Here is a 20,679-nt window from a genome sequence, read left to right as displayed (position 1 = left end):
CTTTCTTTCTTTCTTTCTTTCTTTCTTTCTTTCTTTCTTTCTTTTTCTTTCTTCTTTCTCTCTCTCTCTCTCTTTCCCCCCCCCTCTTTCTTTCTTTCTTTTTGTCTTTTTGAGACAGCGTCTCCCTGTAGCCCCAGCTGGCCTAGAACTCACTGTGTAGACCAGGCTGGCCTTGAACTCAGAGAGATCCACCCGCCTCTGCCTCCGGGAGTGCTGGGACTAAAGGCGTGCGCCACCACGCCCGGCCCATGTCATCTTTCCTTTTGAGGTGGTATCAGCCATTGATATTCAGTACCCATTTCTGTTGAGGAATAAAGGGTAACATTTCCATCTTGTCTGTTCTTGCTTCAAACCAGCTGGAGCACTTCCATTACTCTCTGGCTACCCAACAGTAAAGTCTACATAGGAAATGCTGATGAAACTCTTTCCCTATATTTGTGTTTTCGAGATACCCAATTTGGGATGGGGGAAATAGCTCAGTTGGTGAAATGCTTGAATGCTTGTCACCAGCTCTTATGGGCAGGGGGCGACCTCTGTGTACCAGGGACTCAAGGGTCTTTGTTTATAGCCCTCAAAGATACACCAGAGCCCCTAGTGTAACCCTACTGTCACCACCACAACCACCTAGACTGTGACCCAGAGAACCTTCACCTTGGCCTTAGTTGCTTTTCTGCAGCAATCCCAGAAAACCATGAAATTTTCACTTGAAGTAGAATGAGAAGCCCCAGTTCTAAGCTCTTCACTAGTCTTTATCCTTTCATTCATGTTGCAAAAGTACTCTCTTCTAGGCAGAGTTCTAGACCCTTAGGATAAATTGATAAAGAGAATATTCATCAAGATCTCTGCACTTGTGATATTTACCTTCTAGCCAGGAAAGGGCGGGCCATACACTGAAAGCACAAGACACCAGTGGTAAGTGGTGTGGGAAAAAGTAACCAGAACAGATTACAATGGTTGGCAGTGAGGAAATGGAAGCCCGAATGCAGCATTCAGTAAAGAGTATCAGTCAGAATCAGTGGAGTGTCATTGTAATGGTCAGAATCCTTGGAAAGTGACATGTGACTGAAGACCGGAAGTTGTTGGGGGAGCTAGTACATAATGGCAGGGCATTTCAGGCCGGGAACACCCAGTGAGAAGGCCTGTAGGCAAGATTGTCCATGTCTGGAGAGGAGGCAGTGAGGGCACAGGGAGGAGGGGGAGCATTGATCATGGAAGACGTATACCATTAAAAGAGCTTTGGCTTTTATGTTACTTGAAGTGCAGGAACCGCTGGAGGATTTTAGGAAACAATGAAAGGCATGATCTGACCTAGGTGTTTCTAGGATCCTTCTTGTAGCCCGGGAGTTGTTGCCATACATCTAGGATGTAAAGTTGTGGGCTCAGGAAACACCCTCACCCAGGAGGTGGATGTCGATGGATCAGTGATGAGCACCAAAGGCAAAGTGCAGGACTAGGGCTAACACCCCTCTCCCCATCCCTCCCCCAGAAAAGATGAGTGGCCAGAGCCTTGAGACGGTCTAGAGAGTTGATGAGACAGAGCAGGGTCAGGCTGAGCCCAGGAGTCCATGGAATTTTCCAGCCACATGTTCTGTTAGGAGCCTCCAGTCCATTTGAGAAGGGAGAAAATAAAATGCAATGGATGCCCATTTTCACTCTGGTCATGCGGTCCTTCCCTTCTTGCTGGGCCAGTACCAAGAGCTGTTTATTGAAAAGGAAATGAGATTCTGGCTCCTATGTTAACAGGTCAGATGTTCTGTATGTGCTTCAACAGAGCCTCCACTTCGAAAGGCTGACCTGTCCCCTCTGCACTTGTACCTGGGAATTAGCAAGTCTCTTTTATCATCATAACTAGTCTCTGGACCATTCTGTTTTGCATGAAGACTCTGTTGAGTTTTCTGTAACTTCTTGTCTGAAATTGTGTTTTCTTCTTCCGTCCTGACTGGAATTCAGAGAAAGGAGAGCTGGTCACATTCTTGGTGTTGCAGTTATGGTCTGTGAAATTTGGGAACTAGCCAGTGCCATCTATACCATCCCCACCTCTCCATTGAATTTCTGCCAAGTAGAGCTTATTAAAAATAACTCGTCCTTGAGGCACTGTGACAGGGGGCTCTTCCCTGCAGTCCCACTGTCTGCGTGACTCAGGCCAAACACAAGCTGTGGCTGTTTTCAAATGGGCTCCGGTGGTTTGGGGTAGAATTATTTGTGTGTCACTCACCTGACGACGGCTGGGCCAACTCAGCCCCATTCCAGGCTGTCAAGAGGCTTCCATGGTCCCCTCGTAGAGAAGCAGAATTTGTGACCTAAGTCTGGTCTCTGGAGAGCAAGGAGCTGTTTGGCCATCTGGTCAAGGAATGGAAAAGGACTCAGGCTAATTTAACCCCACGGGCCAAGAGGATCTTGCCTTGGGACTCTTCAAAGATGATAGCTTCCCATTAAACCTACTCTCTGTGGACCTTAACCACCTGCTGGCCACTTGTCCCCACATTTGCTAGTTTCTTCTCTGTTGGGGTGAAGGAAGATTGGTAGCTACTGAGCTCGATTTGTTTGGCCCGTGTTTTGGGGGTATCTCCTGTGAGTGAGGCTTTCTCTCACAGCTAAGGGCTACACAGTACACAGAGAATCCGACTTCACTTCATGCGAGTTCACCTTTCTAGTTAGAGAAAAGATTGAAAATCAACAAGTAAGAAAACGGCAAAAGGAAGTAAGGAGCAGCAGCTATGATCGGAGAGGAGTGTGTGTTATCACTGCCTCACAGTGCAGTGGCGGAAGCAGCAGGACTCAAGTGCTAGTGCATACCTTTATGGGTCAGGAACTCAGGGACGATGTAGCAGGTGTTCCTAGCTCAAGTCTCTGAAAAGGTCACATCAGGATGTTGGCTGGATCTGCTCCCCAGTTACACACGTGGCTGGCACATTGGTGCTGGCTGTCGGCAGGAGACTCTAGCCTTTCTCCTGGTAACCCTCTCCAGGATGGTTTGAGCACCCTCACACCATGGCTGGCTCTCTCCAGAGTGAGACATGCAATAGAACAGTGGGAGTGGCAGCTGATCTTGGGGCGTCCACACTGCCATACCCCTCCTGTCAACAAGTACCTGTGAGTCAGTATGAGAAGAGATGTCTCTGGAACCCGAGGCAAGTGTTGCTCAGCACATTTTGTTGGCTTGCTAATACAAAGATGAAACCTCCTATCGGGAAATGCTAAAAAGGTATGCCAAACCATTCGTTGGCTAGTATTGCAGATGATCACACAAAATTAGTGGGTTTAGCTATGCCTGATTATCTGGAATTTTATTGAAAGTGATCATTTCTGCCTCAGCTGGGATATAAGCTTTCTGCCTCTCTGTTTCTATTACTGCTCTGATCTCCCTCAAGGAACATACCTTATTTGTTCAGGAGGCAGGGAGGAGACAAGGTCTCAGGTAGGCCAAGCTGGCCTCAAACACACTGTGTAGCTAAGGATGATCTTGATCCTCCTGCTTCCATCTCCCAAGTGCTGGGATTACAGGTGTATGCCACCACACCTGGTTTTTGGTAGTACTGGGGATCAAACCCAGGATTTTGTGCATGCCAACCAAGCACTCTACCAACCGAGTCACAGCCCCAGCCCAAGAGTTATACTTCTCCAGATGCACAGAGACTCAGGACAATTGGCAACCCCAGACCCTGGGTACAGGGTCATCTAGAATGAGAGCCTCTCTTAAAATTGGTTCATCTACTGGACACTTGTGTGATCACCCAGGGTTCCATTCATATTTCCTGGTGACAGGGCTATCCTAGAAGCTGCTTGTTCTAAATGATAATCACCCCAGACCACTGCTGATTAGAGCAGCACTGAGCCTGTGAGCCGAGCCCAACCAAGGGAACCTTTCTCTGAAATAAGTGGATTGAGGGAACATCCTTCTCTCATAAAGAAAGCTTAAAGTAAGGGTCCAGTAAGATGGCTCAGAGGGTAAAAGTTTTTGCTGCCAAGCCTGATGACCTGAGTTCATCCCTGGATCCCATGGTAGAAGGAGAGAACCAACTTTGAAAACTGTTTTCTGATTACACATGTTGTGGCATGTGCACATGTATGCTCATACACACATGCTATACACATATAATAATAAATTTTTAAAAGAGCTGGGTATGGTGGCAAGAGCCTTTAATCCCAGCAGAGGCAGAGGCAAGCAACTTTCTGTGAGATCAAGGCCAGCCTGGTCTACATAGCAAGGTTCAGGCTAGCTGGGGCTACCTCAAAAAGACAAAAAAAAAATATTTTTTTTTTAAAAGAAGGCTTAAAGCAGGATACCCAGTGATGATTGACTGCCACATTTTCTACCATGACTTATACAAGTGAGTCAGCCAGTCAGCACCAAGGCACTGTCGAGTCCATACATACACATGCGTGTGTATGTTTACATAGGTCAGACAGGGCTCCAGGGACACATGTCCCTGGTTCCTTTGTCCTGGGCATAGCTGTATTCTGTTCACCCCACAGTTTTACTAGTCAACTTGTCCTTCAGTTCTAGGACTCAGGAGACCATGGTTTTACCTAAACTCACTTAGGCTGGGGTTCTCCTCACTTAGAACCAAAGAATGAAAGAGAAAGGAAAGGCCTTTGAGTGGTGGCCTGGTGAGCTTTGATTGAGGGAGGACAGGGAACTCATTCTGAGGGGAGGAGGAAAAGCAGCCAACAAGAGAGAGGGAGGGGAGCCACCTTGGGGCTGAGGCTCCGGAGAGGGATGGGGGCACACAGGAGAAGGCATAAGAGAGCCCCTCTACCATTGGACTCTTGACAGCTGCTGGGATTTCTCATCTTCCGGACAGGTCCAGTGGCTCTTGACCCCTGCTGTTCAGTGCCTGCTCTAGGAAGGATGTACAGGCCCAAGGTCACTTTGGGTCATCCCTGCTATTTTCAGTCTATACCCTGGCCTGGATAGGGGCCTATTCTTTCCTTCCTTCACTGGTCCCATCTCATATGTTGTGCTAGGATGGCACAGTGAATCTCTCTAACCCAGGCTTGGGTAGGCTGCTCAGATGAGGAACAGATAACAGGTAGGCACAGCCTGACCCTGAGCCTATGGGGGTGTCCCTCACATAAACTCTTCATTCTGACTCGGGAGCAAGAGAAAGTCAGGTTGGGGCCTATCTACCTGAAGCTCCATGCAGGCTATCAGCCAGGCTTTGGGGGGAATAGATGCCCAATTGAAGTGTGAATAAGGAGTTCAGTGCCAGGCAGTTTACAAAGTACATGCAAGGTAAAATCAGCTGATGTGCTTCCTCAGAGCTGTCACCATGTACTGACCTGAAGGTACAAGGGAAGAGACCGATGCAGGAGGAGATTGGCCTGCAAGAGCTGGGTCTTCCAAAGAGGGTCTGGGGACTGAGGTACTGGGGGTGGGGGTGGAAGAGTTAGGAAAACTGCTTAACCTTCACGCCCTTCTTCCCCTCTGCTGGGTGGGAAGGGCTTGGGGGCAGCCTCTTTAGTCAGCACATGCACGAAAGTCACCAGGGCCAATGTGTGTAGACCTAGGTGTTTCTCTAGAAAGGTTTGTAGGCAGCAGAACTGCTGACCAGGTACATCACAGGCTCCTGCCTCACAGGCTGTGGAAAAGCTGACCATGTCAATAATTACAGAAACCAGAGGCAGCAAGACATCATGGCATGTCTGACTTCATCTGCCCACCAGGACTAGAGGGGGTCAGTCTCCAGGGAAAGAGTGACACCAAATTAGCTGGAGCCAAGCAGAATCCAGTGTAGACTCTACTCTGGAACCAGAGTGACTCCTTTGAACATGAGGCAGGGGCTCTTCCTGCCAAGATCTCTTTTCTCTGGCATTTTCTGAGATTGATGATGCAATTGAGCAGGCCCCGAGCATGAAATGGCAGGTTTGTAAGCTGGGATGTCCAGCAATGTTTGTGCTCCCTAGCACCACAGATAGATGACTAATCCTTTGTTGGCTGAGCTCAGTAGAGCATTTTACTCCCTGTGTCAGGGCAGCACCTGCTTCCCAAGGTCATCCTTCGTTTGTCATAAGTCACAGTGCAAAGAGAAGCCCATGAAATACTGCCTGCCTTTGTTGGCACCTGGAGTGACTCTGAATTGGAGAAATACCCTCCAAGGGCACTGAGCTCTGAGCAGAAGGAAGGGCTCAAGTGGGAAGAAGAGAGAACTGTGTGTCCTTTCTGTGGGGGAGGGGACATGGCCTGCCCCCCCTTTGGTGGGAAGGGACCATCTTGCAGATGGAGTTCAGAGGACATGCTTTGCATTAGGTTTACCTTCCTTTTACAAATTGTGAGAGAGTATCTCTCTGTATAGACCAGGCTGGCCTTGAGCTTGAGATCCTCCTGCCTCAACCTCCAGGTACTAGAATTATCATTGTATTCTACCACATGTGGCTACCTCTCTTTTCTTTGAACTCATTCTCTGCCTGCTATTTATTGAGCCGAATCTGACTGGAAACTTCTAGGCTGTTGGCACAAGCTATTTGCCTCTTCCATTTGCTGGCATAAGGTGACTGAAATTTTTTCCCATCACTTGGCAGAGAGATGGTTTCTGGACTGGTCCCAGCCTTGTGTCACGTGATCTGCTTTGAGTCCATCCACCATGGTGCCTCCCTTCTCTCTTGTCCCCACAAGCCCCAGCCCTCTTGGGGATCATTGTAGAGACGTGGCCTGTCACTTCAGGTGACTTAATCAGTGTGGAAAACACCACTGGCCACCTTCTGTTGGTTTCTTGCCTCCCCAAACTAATGCTTCTCAAGTGGTGGTGGCCTGACATGGTCTCTTCAAAGAAAGGCCTTTTGATCCAGAGCTGGCGAGGCCTGTCCCTGCATGCTCCCAGCCGCCTCCCCATGGAGCTTTGCGCCTATCCGTCCTCCGCTGGGAGACAACTAACCCAAATGTGATGTTATTTTCTTTTTTAACATGGCTTTTAGAACCCAGAGCAATAATATTTTCAGCTGCTTACTGAGCTTGATCAGTGAGTCCCAGACCTCCATTTGATTAAATAGAACTCCCTTCATAGATGTATTTTGGGACAGTACAATTTTGGTGTTCAGGGTAGGATCAATTTACCCCAAATGGTGGTCAGTCATTTGCCCAAGGCCCAAGCCCTGTGAAGTATTCTGGCTTTGTCCCATGTGCCAGACCACGGGGTGGGGCTTCCAGGAACACAGGATACTGGGTGAGTCTCTGCTCCTCCTGGAAAAGGGGAGTTGGCCCTTATTAGGGCTTACCAGCTCTGCTGTATCTGAACCTCAGAGTCTCAGTGTCTTCCTGTGCACATCGGGAACAGTCATATTGCTTTGTTGGCCTAGCCTGTCATAATTGCTTTGAATGGTATGGCTCTGTGTGTATGTGTGCACATACATGAGCTTTAGGGGATTGTTGGGAAGAAAGGGGGAGAAAGTAACAGGAGGCTGTCCAGAAGAAAGAGTTACTGTCTCTCTTTAAAATGTCTCAAGAAGTCATTGGTCAAATCAAGTCACCATGAAAGCTTCAGTCACTCAAGGCTCCTCTTGCTGATGACAAGGAATTGGCCCCTGGAGAGAGGGACTGTGACTGGGTTGTTCTTCACTCTGTTGCTGCTGGCTGTGTGGCCTTGAGCAAGTCCTTTGCTTCTCGGAGCCTCAGCATCCAGCCTATGAGATGAGTGGTTGAATTCCTTTGCGAACCCAGAGCCTCATGTTTCTACGTTAGTGAGAGCTGTGGTTCTTGGCTGTCTCATTAGAAGAGCGACAACAAGGCAAGGGAGTTTGCATGCATTGATGGAAATTGTGCTGCTTCCTCTGTGGACCTCCTTCGTATGGCCTGACCTGTCCCTGTGTCCAGGAGTGGCTTCTGGCTGGCCTAAGGGGACCAGAACCTAGGCTGTGAGCTGTGTGTTGCCTTGAACTTGGTGAGGAGGGCTGAGCATCTCCTATACCATAGGGAGCCTGAGAAAGGAGGGGTCATTTCCTGTCTTTGGGAAATAGCTGTGCTTTAGTGCTAAGGCTGACAAAACCTTGGGAGGTGGATTTTGAAATGGTTATGTACTATATGCCATTAGATACTTTGTATAAATGAGTAAGGCAAGCTCATTTGGGCCTCTGGCCACATATGGCCTTTTATCTACCAGCAAATGCATTAGATGAGTGAAGGAGCCCACTTGGGTCAAGGAAAATTTGAAAGTCTGGTTTTCTAGTTTCTTTAGAGCTTGAGTTTCCCTGGCTTGACCAGTAACCTGGAGTCCTCAGTTTTCTAGTGATGTCAAGAAAGAGTTCTGGGTATGGAGGTCAGAGCCCCCGCCCTGCCACTTCTGGCTTCATAACTCTGGGCAAGTGTCTTTTCAGTGTGGAAGAGGGTAGAATGTTACCTTCTGACTCTGTTTCCTGATTTTTCAAGATCAGAAGAACCCAGGCCCATTCTCCTGATGCCATGATCACTGCAATGTCTGCCTCGCTATGATGGAATGTGCTCTTTAGAGCTCTGAACTAGAATGTATCTTTCCTTAAGTTGCTTCTGTATTATTTTTTTTACAGCAACAAAACAGAAAATTAGTACTGAGAAGGGGAATCATTACTGTGATAAACCTAGCCATGTGGTTTGTAGAACAGGTTGGCAGAAGGAATGTGGATGGATTGGGAGCTGTAGCAGAAAAGCCTTAGAATGCCCAGTGGGGCATTTTAGTAGAAGTTCAGAAGATCTGATCCTGATAGAAACGTGGACAGTAAAGGGTGAGACTCAGGGGTTGTCTGAGTGAGACAAGTATTCTATGGGGAATTGGGCTAGAGGCTACTCATGTTACATTAGACTTTTGGGGGGGGGGCTTTTTGAGACAGGGTCTCCCTATAGCCCCAGCTGGCCTGGAACTCACTATGTAGGCCAGGCTGGCATTGAACTCACAGAGATCCGCCTGCCTCTGCCTCCCAAGTGCTGGGATTAAAGGCATGCAGCACCACGCCTGGCTACATTAAACATTTTTTTAAAGTTTTACTTATGCTTATTTTATCTGTATGAGTCTTTTTGCCTGCATGTATGTAAGCGCACCTATGTCATGCAATGCCTGCAGAAGCCAGAAGAGGGCATCGGATCCCTGGAACTGCTGTTAAAGACAGTTGTTAGCTGTCATGTGGGTGCTAGGAACTGAACCTGGGTTCTCTGCAAGAGCAACCAGTGCTCTTAATCATTAAGCCATCTCTTCAGCCCTTTGTGTTACATTTTGACAAAGAATTTGGCTGTTCTAGCCATGTCTGAAAATGTGAGTGAGACTAAATTCTAAAGTAATGTACTAGTTTGTTTAGTGGAAGAAATTTCAAGACAGCATAGTCAGGCTATGGTGCACTGCTTTTTAGTCAGATTTATAGTAAGAATTTTACAAAATGCAGAGGAAAAAGAGGTGAAAAATGTTTAGTTTGGTGAAGAAAGGAATGTGGATGAGTTAAAAATTACAGACTGCAGCCGGGCGAGGTAGTGCATGCCTTTAATCCCAGCACTCCTTCGAGGCAGAGGCAGGTGGATCTCTGTGACTTCAATGCCAACCTGGTCTACATGGTGAGTTCCGGGCCAGCTGGGGCTACCCTGTCTCAAAAAAAAAAAAAAAAAAAATTTGCAGACTGCAGACAATGCAATAAAAAAAAGCCGAAAATGAAGGGGCTGGGGGCATTACAGGAATTCGTACACCAGGGACACGGAATAATGAAATCTATAGGTAAATGGATGGATCTCAAAACTGTTATACTAAGTGAAGTAACACAGACTCAGAAAAATAAAAACACATGTTCTCCCTCATTTGTGGATCCTAGCACCAAATCCTTTTAAATTTCATGTCTTTTTAATAAGATGATACTGGGAGCTGGGCATGGTGGTGCATGTCTTTGATCCCAGCACTTGGGAGGCAGAGGCAAGCAGATCTCTTTGAGTTCAAGGCCAGGCTGGTCTACCTGGTGAGTTCCAGGCCAGCTGGGGCTATAAAAAAGAGGCAACATTTAAAAAAAAAAAAAAAAAAAAAAAAAAATTAAAAAAAAAAAAAAAAAAAAAAAAAAAAAAAAAAAAAAAATTTGCAGACTGCAGACAATGCAATAGAAAAAAGCCAAAAATGAAGTGGCTGTGGTCATTACAGGAATTAGTACCACAGGGACACGGGGAAAGGGACCTTGAGGGTGAGCCCTCACCCACTAAAGGCTCTAGGAAATAAAAAATGCAAATTAATTTGAGAAGATGGTATCTGAAAAGAGTTTGTGGGAAGATAGAGCCTCCAGGGCACCCTGCTCAAACAGGACCTCCCAGGGAAATGCTTTTCCAGGTTCATCTGTGCAGACACTCAGAGACCACTGCCATTGTAGTTAAAGGGTCCTGGAGGCATCTTGACTAGCAGCAGAGCCTGGAAGCATCATCCACACAGTGCTAACGATGTAGGCTTGCGGAAGGTGGGAGTTATGGGAGTCTTACATGAAGGTTCCAGAAAAAAGCCAGTGAGGCCAGGCAATGTATGGCAGGTCAGAGTCACTGCAGGGAAGCCCAGAGAAGCCAAGGCATGCGTGCCACTGATGTCAGGGCTGTAGGGGTGCTACTTCCAAGTCTGTTGGGACTCACATGATGTTACAAGCCCTAGATGCTAGACATAGAGCTACAGGGTTTGTGTTTGTTCAAGGCATTTCATTCTTGTTTTAATCAAGTCTTTCCTTGCTGTTCTGTTCCTCCCTTTTGGAATGGGAATGCTTGCTCTGACACTGTAAATTAGAACTTATTTTATTGTAACTTATTTTTCAGTTTTATAGGGGCTCACAGCTAAGAATTTGCCTAGGGTGTAAGGAAAGATTTTAGACTTTCAAATAGTCTTGGGACTATTTGAGCTAAGGGAACACTCAAAGTTGGGCTGGGTGGATATTACTTTCTGAGACGAACCTGAGTCTTGGGGGGTGGGCAGAGACAGAAAGCTATGGTTTGAGTATCAGGTGTCCCCTACAGGCTCATGTGTTTGAATACTTAGTCCCCAGAATGGGCACTCTGTGTGGAGAGGTTATAAAGCCTTTGGGATATAGGGACTAGCCGACTGACATAAGCCACTGGGGGGCAGGCCTTGCAGATTATAGCCCAGTTCCACTTTTGGCCTGAGCTTGCTGCTGCTGCCCCCTCCCCCAACTTTCTCCTTCTATTTTTTTAGATAGCCTCTCGCTATAGCCCCAGCTGGCCTGGAGCTCACTGTGTAGATCAGGCTGGCCTCCAGAGCTACCTGCGTCTGCCTCCTGAGTGCTGGGATTAAAGGTATACACCACGATGCCTGGTGCTCTCTGTGTCTTGATCTACCAGGATATGACTAGCATGAGTCTCTACACCTTCCACCATGAACTCTACCATGTCTTTGCTACTAGAGTAAACCCAAATAACAAAACCCCCAGTAGCTCCTACCCCCTGTGGTACGACCTTGGTTCTTTTCAGGCTCTAATAAGTAACTATACAAAGTTTAGGAGCTAGGCCATTAGTTATTGTTCTTTTTCTCTTCTATTTTAGGCAGAATATGAAGTTACTCCAGATGAAAAACTGGGCGAGAAAGGGAAGGAAATTATGACCAAGTACCTCACACCAAAGGTAAGAGTCCTCTCAAACCCCTTAGCACAAGGATGGGAAGCCCATCCGGGTTCAGGAATGTGGGCCCCAGACCCCTGCCAGGCTATGTAGGAAGCCCTGACATACAGGGCTGTGGCTACCTGTGGTCTCCAGAGGGCACTTTCTGTCTTCACTCAGACAATGCCTCAGCCCCACAGAGAAAGAAGTGGGTGGTCCAGGATAGGCTTGGCATGGGGGAGGAAACCTGGTCCCTTTTAAGGGACATTTGGACAGGATAGATGAGGGTATGACTGAACCTGGGATTGGAAGTGCCCAGAAGAAAGGGCTTAGCAGGTTGATGAGGAGAGGCAGGACTAGGAGTCCAGGAGGGAGATGCAGATCGAGCCACCTGAGACTGGACTGGTCTGTGGAACACTTGTGGAGAGCATGGGATTCTGAAGTGTGTTCAAGAGACTACTGAAGGGCAGGAGACCACCCCGACCCTACCTTAGCACTGTCCAGTGGTTGAAGGAACCAGAGTGGCTCTGCCCTCAGAGTCCTGGTAACCTGGGTTCCCTGGGACCTGCTGCTTCTTGACCCAACATAACAGAGAAATGTACTCTGGAGACTCATAACTGGTCAGAGTGCTGGAAAGAAATGAGTATTGAATGCTCACCCCCTCTGAGGCTCAGGGAACATTGTGGAAGAGGGGTTGGAAAGAATGTAAGAACTGAGGGAAGGGATACAGTGTTGTGAAATAATGTGTTTTGAGCTTGACATGGTTGTTGCATTCTTGAACTCACAGCAGCAGTGATTACCTGTATAAGAACTGCAGTAAGATTGGCCAGGCAACATCTTGTCATGGAGAGGGAAGGACTCACGAGGCTCCACCCCTCCCTGAGGATCTCTTGGCAGTTAATGGTTAGAGAGAGAGAGAGAGAGAGAGAGAGAGAGAGAGAGAGAGAACTAATTTAATTATCTGGTCCTAGCTGTCTTACCCACCCAGTAAAGCTGCTTTCCCACACAGGGCCTCAGAAGCCTCCCCCTTACCCCCACATTTATTTGAGACTGACCTCAAACATTAAACTTGTTTTCATTTAATTAATTACTTTGTGTGTGTGTGTGTGTGTGTGTGTGTGTGTGTGTGTGTGTGTGTGTGCCTACATACACATACCATGGCACTTGTGTGGAGATCAGAGAACTTTTGGAAGTCAGTTTTCTTCTTCTATCATGTGGGTCCTGGAGATTGAACTCAGGTCATCAGGCTTGGCAGTAAGTGCCTTTACCTCACCTCACCAGCCCTCAACTGTCTAATCCTCCCGCATGCTGGATTACAGGCATGTGCCACCATAACTGCCTTAATTTCCCTTTCTGATAAGTAGCTTCCCTACCCGGCTCACCTGGTACAGACAATTAAAGCCAGAGATGAGACATAAGTGTGACCAGCTCTGGAGCCAGTGGCTATCCTATTCAGGCCCATGGACTGGGCAGCCCCTGGAAGCATGTCCCTGGCTACTGACAGACCAAGTCTACACACCCACTAGAGAAAGTCCCAATTACTGGTCTCCCCTCACTTGTTCCCAAGCAGTTGTGTTCTTCAGTACCTGAAAATGGTGTGATCGTGTTCCTTCCATGACAAGCCCAGCTTTGCAAGCAGATATATGACCCTTGTCATATCCTGCTGCTCTGAATACCTACTGACTGACCACCCCGACACGTGCATAAGCGCTGTCATCTTCTTTCTGCTCTCCTGGCTCTTCCTCTTGTTTCCCTCCAAACCATATGCTTCTATCTACGGAAACGGCAGGAATCTGTGGTTCTTTTCAGAACTGCCAGGATTAATGTTTGTAAAATGCCTCCCCAGGCAGAACATGCCCAGCTTGCTCTGGCCACAGTGTGACCCAGCAATACGTCTGTCCACTCCATCTGTGAGCCGTGGAGAGCCATTTCTTTGTCTCTTTCCACGCATGCTATTTGTGTCAGGGTGCAAGTGGTCAAGTAGGACTCTTCCTAAGCAGCAAGGTCATCATGGCAGGTGACTTATGTGGTGTCTGAAGGTGGCTATCTTTCTAATCTGGCTATCATGTATAACACAGTAAACACTGAGGGTGAAGCCCAGAGGAGAAGCCCTTGAGGGGAACAGGTTCCTGGAGGGATGCTGAAGGTAAGAGCTGCCTGGCTGGGCTCCTAGTGTGCCAGGTTTCTGGGATGCTCACACACAGGCTGCCAGGGCCCACAGAGCTCAGCTATGTGTGCTGCCAGCTAATGGAGTTTTCACCACTCTCTGCCAAGGCATCTTCCTACCATGACTTTACCAGACCTTGTCCAGCTTTCCAAATGTGCCCCCATTGGAACTGCCACCCACCTGTGTCACCAAAACTGTGACAGCTGACAGGTACCATGAGGTACCGTCTTTTTGCTGTGTCCACCACTAGCTCAGCATCCTTGCTGCCACTGCAGATGATCTGTCCTACAGCCGAGGGAAGGGGAGGCTTGGGAGCTGTTACCTCCTAGACCACACAGCCAGAAAGTGGCAAGGCCAGGACTTGAACCCAGCCTGGGTGATTCCAAGTTCTGGTCTTTTCCCTGAAGTATCATTTACCATCCCGCCCCCTTCAATACCATCTTGCCATCTGCTGAGGGGAGGTTTCCTTTGCTCGGTGGGGAATAGGCTCTGTGAAAAAGCACCAGGGCTGCCCTCCTCTCTTTACCTGGATGCCCCACCTGAGTGGTCCAGAAGCCTCTACCTGAATATCCTCATCTGATCCCTCCAGGCTCCCTACCTCCACTCATGCTGCCAGAGGCAGAGGCAGGGCAGAGGGCCCAGACTCCCCCATCAGCTCAGATGGTTTTACAAGTTCCTCAGTGCCTGCCAGCATTTTTTCCTTAAGTACTCCTCAATTTCTGAAATTTTAACCACACCATCTGTTGCAGTCCGGGGGCCTGGGGGAGGCCATCCCCTGGGTCAACTGTTTTCCTACAGTACATTTGAACTTCCCTCCCGGCCCTTCCTGGAGGAGCTTGATCAGAAGCCTGCTTGGCTTCTTTGTCGTACAGAGGCCCAGGTGAAGGGGAGTGAAGGATTAAGTGAGGGCCTGATGGCTTCAACTAAACCCAAAGCCACTGTCCTAGTTACTTTCTGTTGCTGTGATAAAACACTGACCAAAACCAACTTGGGGAGGAAAGTGTTTGTTTTTTTGTCTTAAGACCAGGCTGGACATTACCATTTTAAAATATTTTATTTATTATTTTTATTTTATGTGTATGTATGTATGTAAGTGTACCCATGTCCTCTGTTGCCCATGGAGGTCAGAAGAGGGTGTCAGATCCCCTGGAACTAGAACTATGGATGGTTATTAGCTGCCATGTGGGTGCTAGGAACCAAACCCAGGTCCTCTGCAAAAGCAGCCAGTGCTCTTAACCACCGAGCCTTCTCTCCAGCTCTTCAGCTGCCTTTCTTATACAGCACAGGCCTACTTCCTTAGGGATGGCAGTGCTCACATGGGCTGGGCCCTCTTACAATAAATAAAATGCCTCATAGCCATGCCCATAGGCCAGCCTGATGGAGGAAATTCCTCAACTGAAGTTCCCTCTTCATGGATGACTCTAGTTTGTGTCTTTGATAACTTACTAGTGCAACCACTGTTCCCAAACCTAGATCATTTTTGTCTTGGGGCTTTTCTCAAGATGCAACTCGAGTGTTAGCCCCTGGCTTTTATTTTTTTCTAGGACACTGACTAGGTAAGCGGTCCTGTGGTCAATGCTGTATAGAAAGTGCTACCTGTCCTATCTCCCCAGGGTAATGACTTTCCCAGCATGGGCGCTTATCAAAGGCTTGCAATGAGGAAAGCTGCTTAAGTATTAACAAAACATTTCCCAAATCTAGTTGATCACAAAACTTTCCCTTTCCATTTCACATCCTGCTGAACATTCCTTAGGCTACAGGACATCCAAGGGCTCTCATAACCACACGTTCTTTCCTACCTCCTATCCTGCAGCTACCCTGGTTCTAGCTTTGCCACTTCCCAGGCTCATCTTGATACTACGCAGGCTCTGTTGGCCTTTGTCCCTGCTGTTCCATGGAAGTCACTGCTTTCTGCTCTCACTCCTGCATCTGCCTTTGCTTATTTCTTGTGCTTCCCACTGCGCAGAGCCTCCCCTGCCACTAGCCAGAGTTCTCTGCTCTGAACTGGTGCTCAGAGTACACCACTCTGTTTCTGGGCTTCCATGCCCTGAGCTGGGGTTCTCAGGAGCCCACTTTACACTGTGGGAGACAATACACAAACAGACCAGTCAGGTATGGTGCGATAGGAGGGGTACTAGAGCTGTGGACTGGGAAGTGGGTCCCTAAAAGTTGCTCAGCCCAGCTAGTGAGCTGGGGAGGCTTCTAGGATCTGAAAGGAGGAGGAGGAAACCTTGTTCAAAAACAGGGGAAGAAAAACCTTGTATGGACAAAGGTAGCCAGCAGTGGGTGTTCTGCCCCAGGGGACATCTGGTGGTGTAGGATACATTTGCAATTGCCACAGCCAGTTTGGGGGGTATTTTTGTGAGGCGGCGGGGCTGGGGAGGCAGTGCTACCAGGATCAAACAGGTAGAGGACAGAGATGTTGCTGAGCCCCTCATAGACTCACTGCATTCCCACCACACAGAATGACCCGGTGGCAAACTGTCCATAGGGCTCAGGTTGACAACCTTTGATGTAGAAGTTCCAGGTATGAGTGGTCAGTGTCGTGGGAGTGGCCCTCTGGGCTGCAGGCCCAGGATACCATATTAAGGGGGATGATACTGTGCTGGTGGCATGGAGAAGCTATCAAACCTCTGAGTGCCCTGTGAGTCCTAGGACAATGCCTCTGGCCCTGTGGAGGAATGAAAGAGGGAGAAGGAGGGACTGGAGGGGAGGGGCCTTTTCAAGAGCTGCTGCAGGAACTGGGGAGGTGGGAACAGTGGACTATGCTGGGCAGCAGCCATGGGTAGGAAGGAGCAAGGCTTTGGGAACCATTAGGAGAAGATGCTACAGGCCTTGACTGGGTGTGGTATGTGAAAGAGAAAGGGTGAGGGTCCCAGGTGATTTCCTGGGTTTTGTCTTGAGTCTCTGAGAGGGTAGAAGTGCCCCTTTGAAGAACAGCAGAGGAGTAAGGTGGTTGTGGCCCGCAGTGCTGGGCTTTCCCCTTTCTGCAAAGGCAGGCTGTCTGCCTCTTAACAAAGTTGGTGGCATTAGCTGTGTGTGCCCTGAACACCCTCTCTCCAACAGTGTCAGTTAGTTCAAGTGGGCATGGAGGGAGCCCTGAGTGGCACTGGGTTCTAGTGGAACATGGGGGAGCCTTGAGTGGCACTGGGTGGCATCCCTTCACAGGCCCTTCACCTCCCCTCCCTCACATCTCTGGGGACCCGGCCTGCTCACTCCCTATGGGGTAAGACTGTGTGTTTGCTGCAAGGCTAGAGGACAGGCTCTTCCCCATGCACAGCCATCTGGAGCCACAGTATCTCTTCCCACAGAGACACTCTTCAAAGCCTGGCTGGAAACTTCCACCCTATGAAGCGAAGGCCAAATCCTCAGACAATTGCCCACACACCTCCAGCTTTGCTGTGGAGGCTATTACAGCACACCAAGCAAGGTGGGCTCTGGGACAGATACAAAGTTGCTGGAGATCCAAGAATGGCCTCTACCCATTCAAGGCTAGTGGCACCCAAATGTACTAAGTGTGCCAGTTGGGTTCAAAGCCAGGCAGGAGCTCTTTTGGCTTCAGTCTTGGGAATGTGTCTGAACCTCCTGGTATTTCACGTTCCTGTTCTCAGTGTGTAGAGCAGTGAGGAGGATCAGAAACAACCAGCAGCTGCAGTGTAGGGCTAGTGCGCCCTAGGCACCCAGTGCACCAGCATTCTTTTTGTTGCTCTGATAAAACACTGACCAAAATCAACTTGTGTGTGTGAGGGGGGAGTTACACTTTATAGTCTATCATCGAGGGAACTCAAGGCAGGACCCTGGAGGCAGGAACTGAAGCAGAGACCATAGAAGAACTCCATTTATTGGTTGTTCCTCCAGCTGGCTCAGCTGCTTTTCTTTTCATTTTAATATTTTATTGATTATTTTTATTTTTTTAATGTGTATGAGTGTATTGCCTGCCTGTTTATAAGTACACCTGTGTCATGCAATGCCCACGGAGGTCAGAAGAGGGCACTGGATCCCCTGGAATTGGAGTTACAGATGATTGTTAGCCACCTTGTGGGTGCTGGGAACCAAACCTGGGTCCTCTGCAAAAGCAGCCAGTGCTCTAAACCGCTGAGCCCTCTCTCCAGCCCTCAGCAGCCAAGCTATAAGCATTATATGGCAGAAGAGTCTCAGGTGCTTGTTAAACATAAGCCTGGCCTGTCTCACTGTTGTTCTCAGGTTTGTCAGTCAGAGAAGCTGGCCAGAGAGCCCCACAGCCTATCAGACATGTGTGAGGGACTCTAGAAATCTGGACCTGCAGATCAGAAGTGAACCAGGTGGTGGGAGGGAGGGGCAGTACCTCTAATCTGGGACAGACCAGGAAATACTGCATTGTAATAATAAGTGACCATGAAAACAGTATTACATGTCTTCACTTAAAACTTCATTTAAAAAAATTAAAAGAAACCAGCTTTATTGAGGTCTCTCTCATTGACACAACATTAAAAAGAAATGTATCTTTCTAAAGTATAAGATTAATGGTTTAAAAGATACATGATTATGGGGCCAAGTGTGGTGGCACATGCCTTTAATCCCAGCACTCGGGAGGCAGAGGCAGGCGGATCTCTGGGGGTTTAAGGCCAGCCTGGTCTCCATAGTGAGTTCCAGGACAGCGGCCTACAGGTTTTTTTTTTTTAAAAAAAAAAAAAAAAAAAAAAAAAAAAAAAAAAAAAAAAAAACAACAAACCACCATGATTATGCATACATCACAGAGGGCTCTGATTTCTTTGCATCCTCATCAACACTTGTTTCCTCCCCCCATGTGTGTTGTATGTGTATCTGTGGGTATGTTCATCTCTGTGTGCATGTGTGGAGACCAGAATTTATTTTAGTTATCTTCTCTATTGATCTCTGCCTTATTTTTTGGAACCTGGATTTGCCATTTTGGCCAGATTGGCTGACCTGCAAGCCCTGGGTCCTACCTGTCTCTACTCCCCCAGTGCTGAGATTACAGATAACAGCAGCACATCCAGCTTTTATGTGGGTGCTGGGAATATGAACTCAGGTCCTAATGCTTGTGCAACAAGCACTTTACCCACAGAGCCATCACTCCAGCTTCTTGTTTCTTGTCTCTTTTCTTTTATCCACCTTAGCATGTATGAAGTGATTCTTGATGTGATTTTGATTTGCATTTCCCTAGTGACCAATAATGTTGAACATCTTCTCTAAGGGGCAGCACTTGGAATATTTTTTTTTTTGCATTTGTGTATCTTCTTTGAAAAAGGTCTGTTCAAATCTTCTGCCCATTTTTAAAAAGTGAGTTGTTTTCTTGTGGGTTTTTTTTTTCCTGTTAACTTGCAAGAGTTCTTTGTGTGTCCCAGATCAGTCTCTGCTCAAATATATGATTTGCGACTATTTTCTCTGAGTCTGTGGGCTGTCTTTTTACTTCCTAGATGGTATCCATTGAGACATGATTTTTTTTAAATGAAATTAATACTTCATTTCTCTTACTTATTTTCAAATTGTATTTGGCTTGTTGTACGTGTCTTTTATTTTAAATATTATTTTTATCTTATGTGTACGAGTGTATTGCCTGCATGTATGTGAGTGCGCCTGTGTCATACAATGCTGCGGACATCAGAAGAGGGCTTCAGATTCCCCTGGAACTGGAGTTAAGGACAGTTCATAGCCGCCATGTGGGTGCTGGAAATTGAACCGGGGTCCTCTGCAAGAGCAGTCAGTGCTCTTAACTGCTGAGCCATCTCTCCAGCCCCCGTATGTGTCTTTCTAAGAGGTCCTCTGTTCCTTGGGGAACTGGGTGTGTGTACGGGCAAAATGAATAAACCCTGGTGGCACTCTGCCTTGTGAGCCACTCCTCCTTTGGAGAACCAAAGATCCACTGTCTGTCCAAAAGGTCAGGGGCAGGCCTGATCCTTTACAACCATCCCACTCCTGACTATGTTGCCATGACAGCCCTCTGCAGCCTTTGAGCCCCTTAAAGTACAACACTGCACTCCACAGACTTCTTAGAGATGTGTGTGGATCTTCCCAGAAACTCTCTAAGAGGGCATTCATACACCCATTTTACAGACCAGACAGCTGAGGGTTAGGAAGAGAAGCTGGTCCAGGAAGAGAAGCCTCAGCCCTGAGTGACTTGCCTCAACAGTGTTAGCTGTAGGACATTGTGCCATGGCTCATTTTAATTGGGCTCATGAGCCATTGTTGTGTCTCCATTCTTGAAACCTTGATGACTAAAGCCTGGCAGTTGGTTCTCACTTTCAGTGTGATTTTGCTAGAAAGTATCGGTCGACTCTATGTGAAGCTCAACTCTGCTATGTAGACCAAAAACAACATAGAACAGGAAAGAGTTTGTTTGGCTTACACTTCAGGTCACAACCCATCACTGAAGGAAGTCAGGACAGGAACTCAAGCACGGCCTGTGTGGGGTTGTCCTGGACAGGGAGGGTAGACAGGTGGGTTGGGCAGACTTCGGACAGGAGCCACCCTAGGGTTCCTCTGTGGGATGCTGAGAATACCGAGCCCAGGCACTTCTTGGAATGATGCCAAAGGTCCTCAGGCAGGATGTTGTTCTCTGGGCCCCCTGTAGACAGGGTTGCCTCTTTGTTTCTACAAACAATGACAGGTAAAATAGGGAAGTGTGTTCCTGTTATGGGGGAAACGACCCATCAACCCACTTCTGCACAAAAGAAATCTATCCCTAGTGCTTATTAGGCACTCTGGGACAACACCTACCTTTTAAAAAGAAAAGAACTTGAGTGAAAAGAAACCATAATTCCAAGTTTACTTTCCTGACTCTTGACCCCCTCCCCTCTCATTGCACCACCTCAGAGGTGCCTCTCCCTGCCCTAGGCACCAGCACCAGGAGGCTGTTGCTGTGATAAAACACTCTGACCAAAAACAGTTTAGGAGAGGAAAGGGTTTATTTGAAAGGCTTACACTTCCAGGTCATAGTCTATCATTGAGGGAACTCAAGCACAGACCTGAAGCAGAAGCCATGGAGGTG

General features: G+C 47.9%; 1 protein-coding gene across 3 annotated transcripts in view; it reads left to right on the top strand.

Moving 5' to 3' along the window:
- The window catches only part of Grk5 (G protein-coupled receptor kinase 5), a 220,032-nt gene that overhangs the window by 157,072 nt on the left and 42,281 nt on the right, over positions 1-20,679 (top strand). For all 3 annotated transcript variants that reach the window (XM_008827312.2, XM_029560746.1, XM_017796693.2), the window contains exon 4: positions 11,471-11,548. In XM_008827312.2, the coding sequence (XP_008825534.1) occupies positions 11,471-11,548 (78 nt within the window). The remainder of the gene's footprint in view (positions 1-11,470; positions 11,549-20,679) is intronic.

This window comes from Nannospalax galili, unplaced genomic scaffold (genome assembly GCF_000622305.1).
Source record: "Nannospalax galili isolate Female #2095 unplaced genomic scaffold, S.galili_v1.0 scaffold31, whole genome shotgun sequence".
NCBI lineage: Eukaryota > Metazoa > Chordata > Mammalia > Rodentia > Spalacidae > Nannospalax > Nannospalax galili.
Note: the sequence above shows the minus strand (reverse complement) of the source record. Positions and strands in the feature narration are given on the sequence as shown.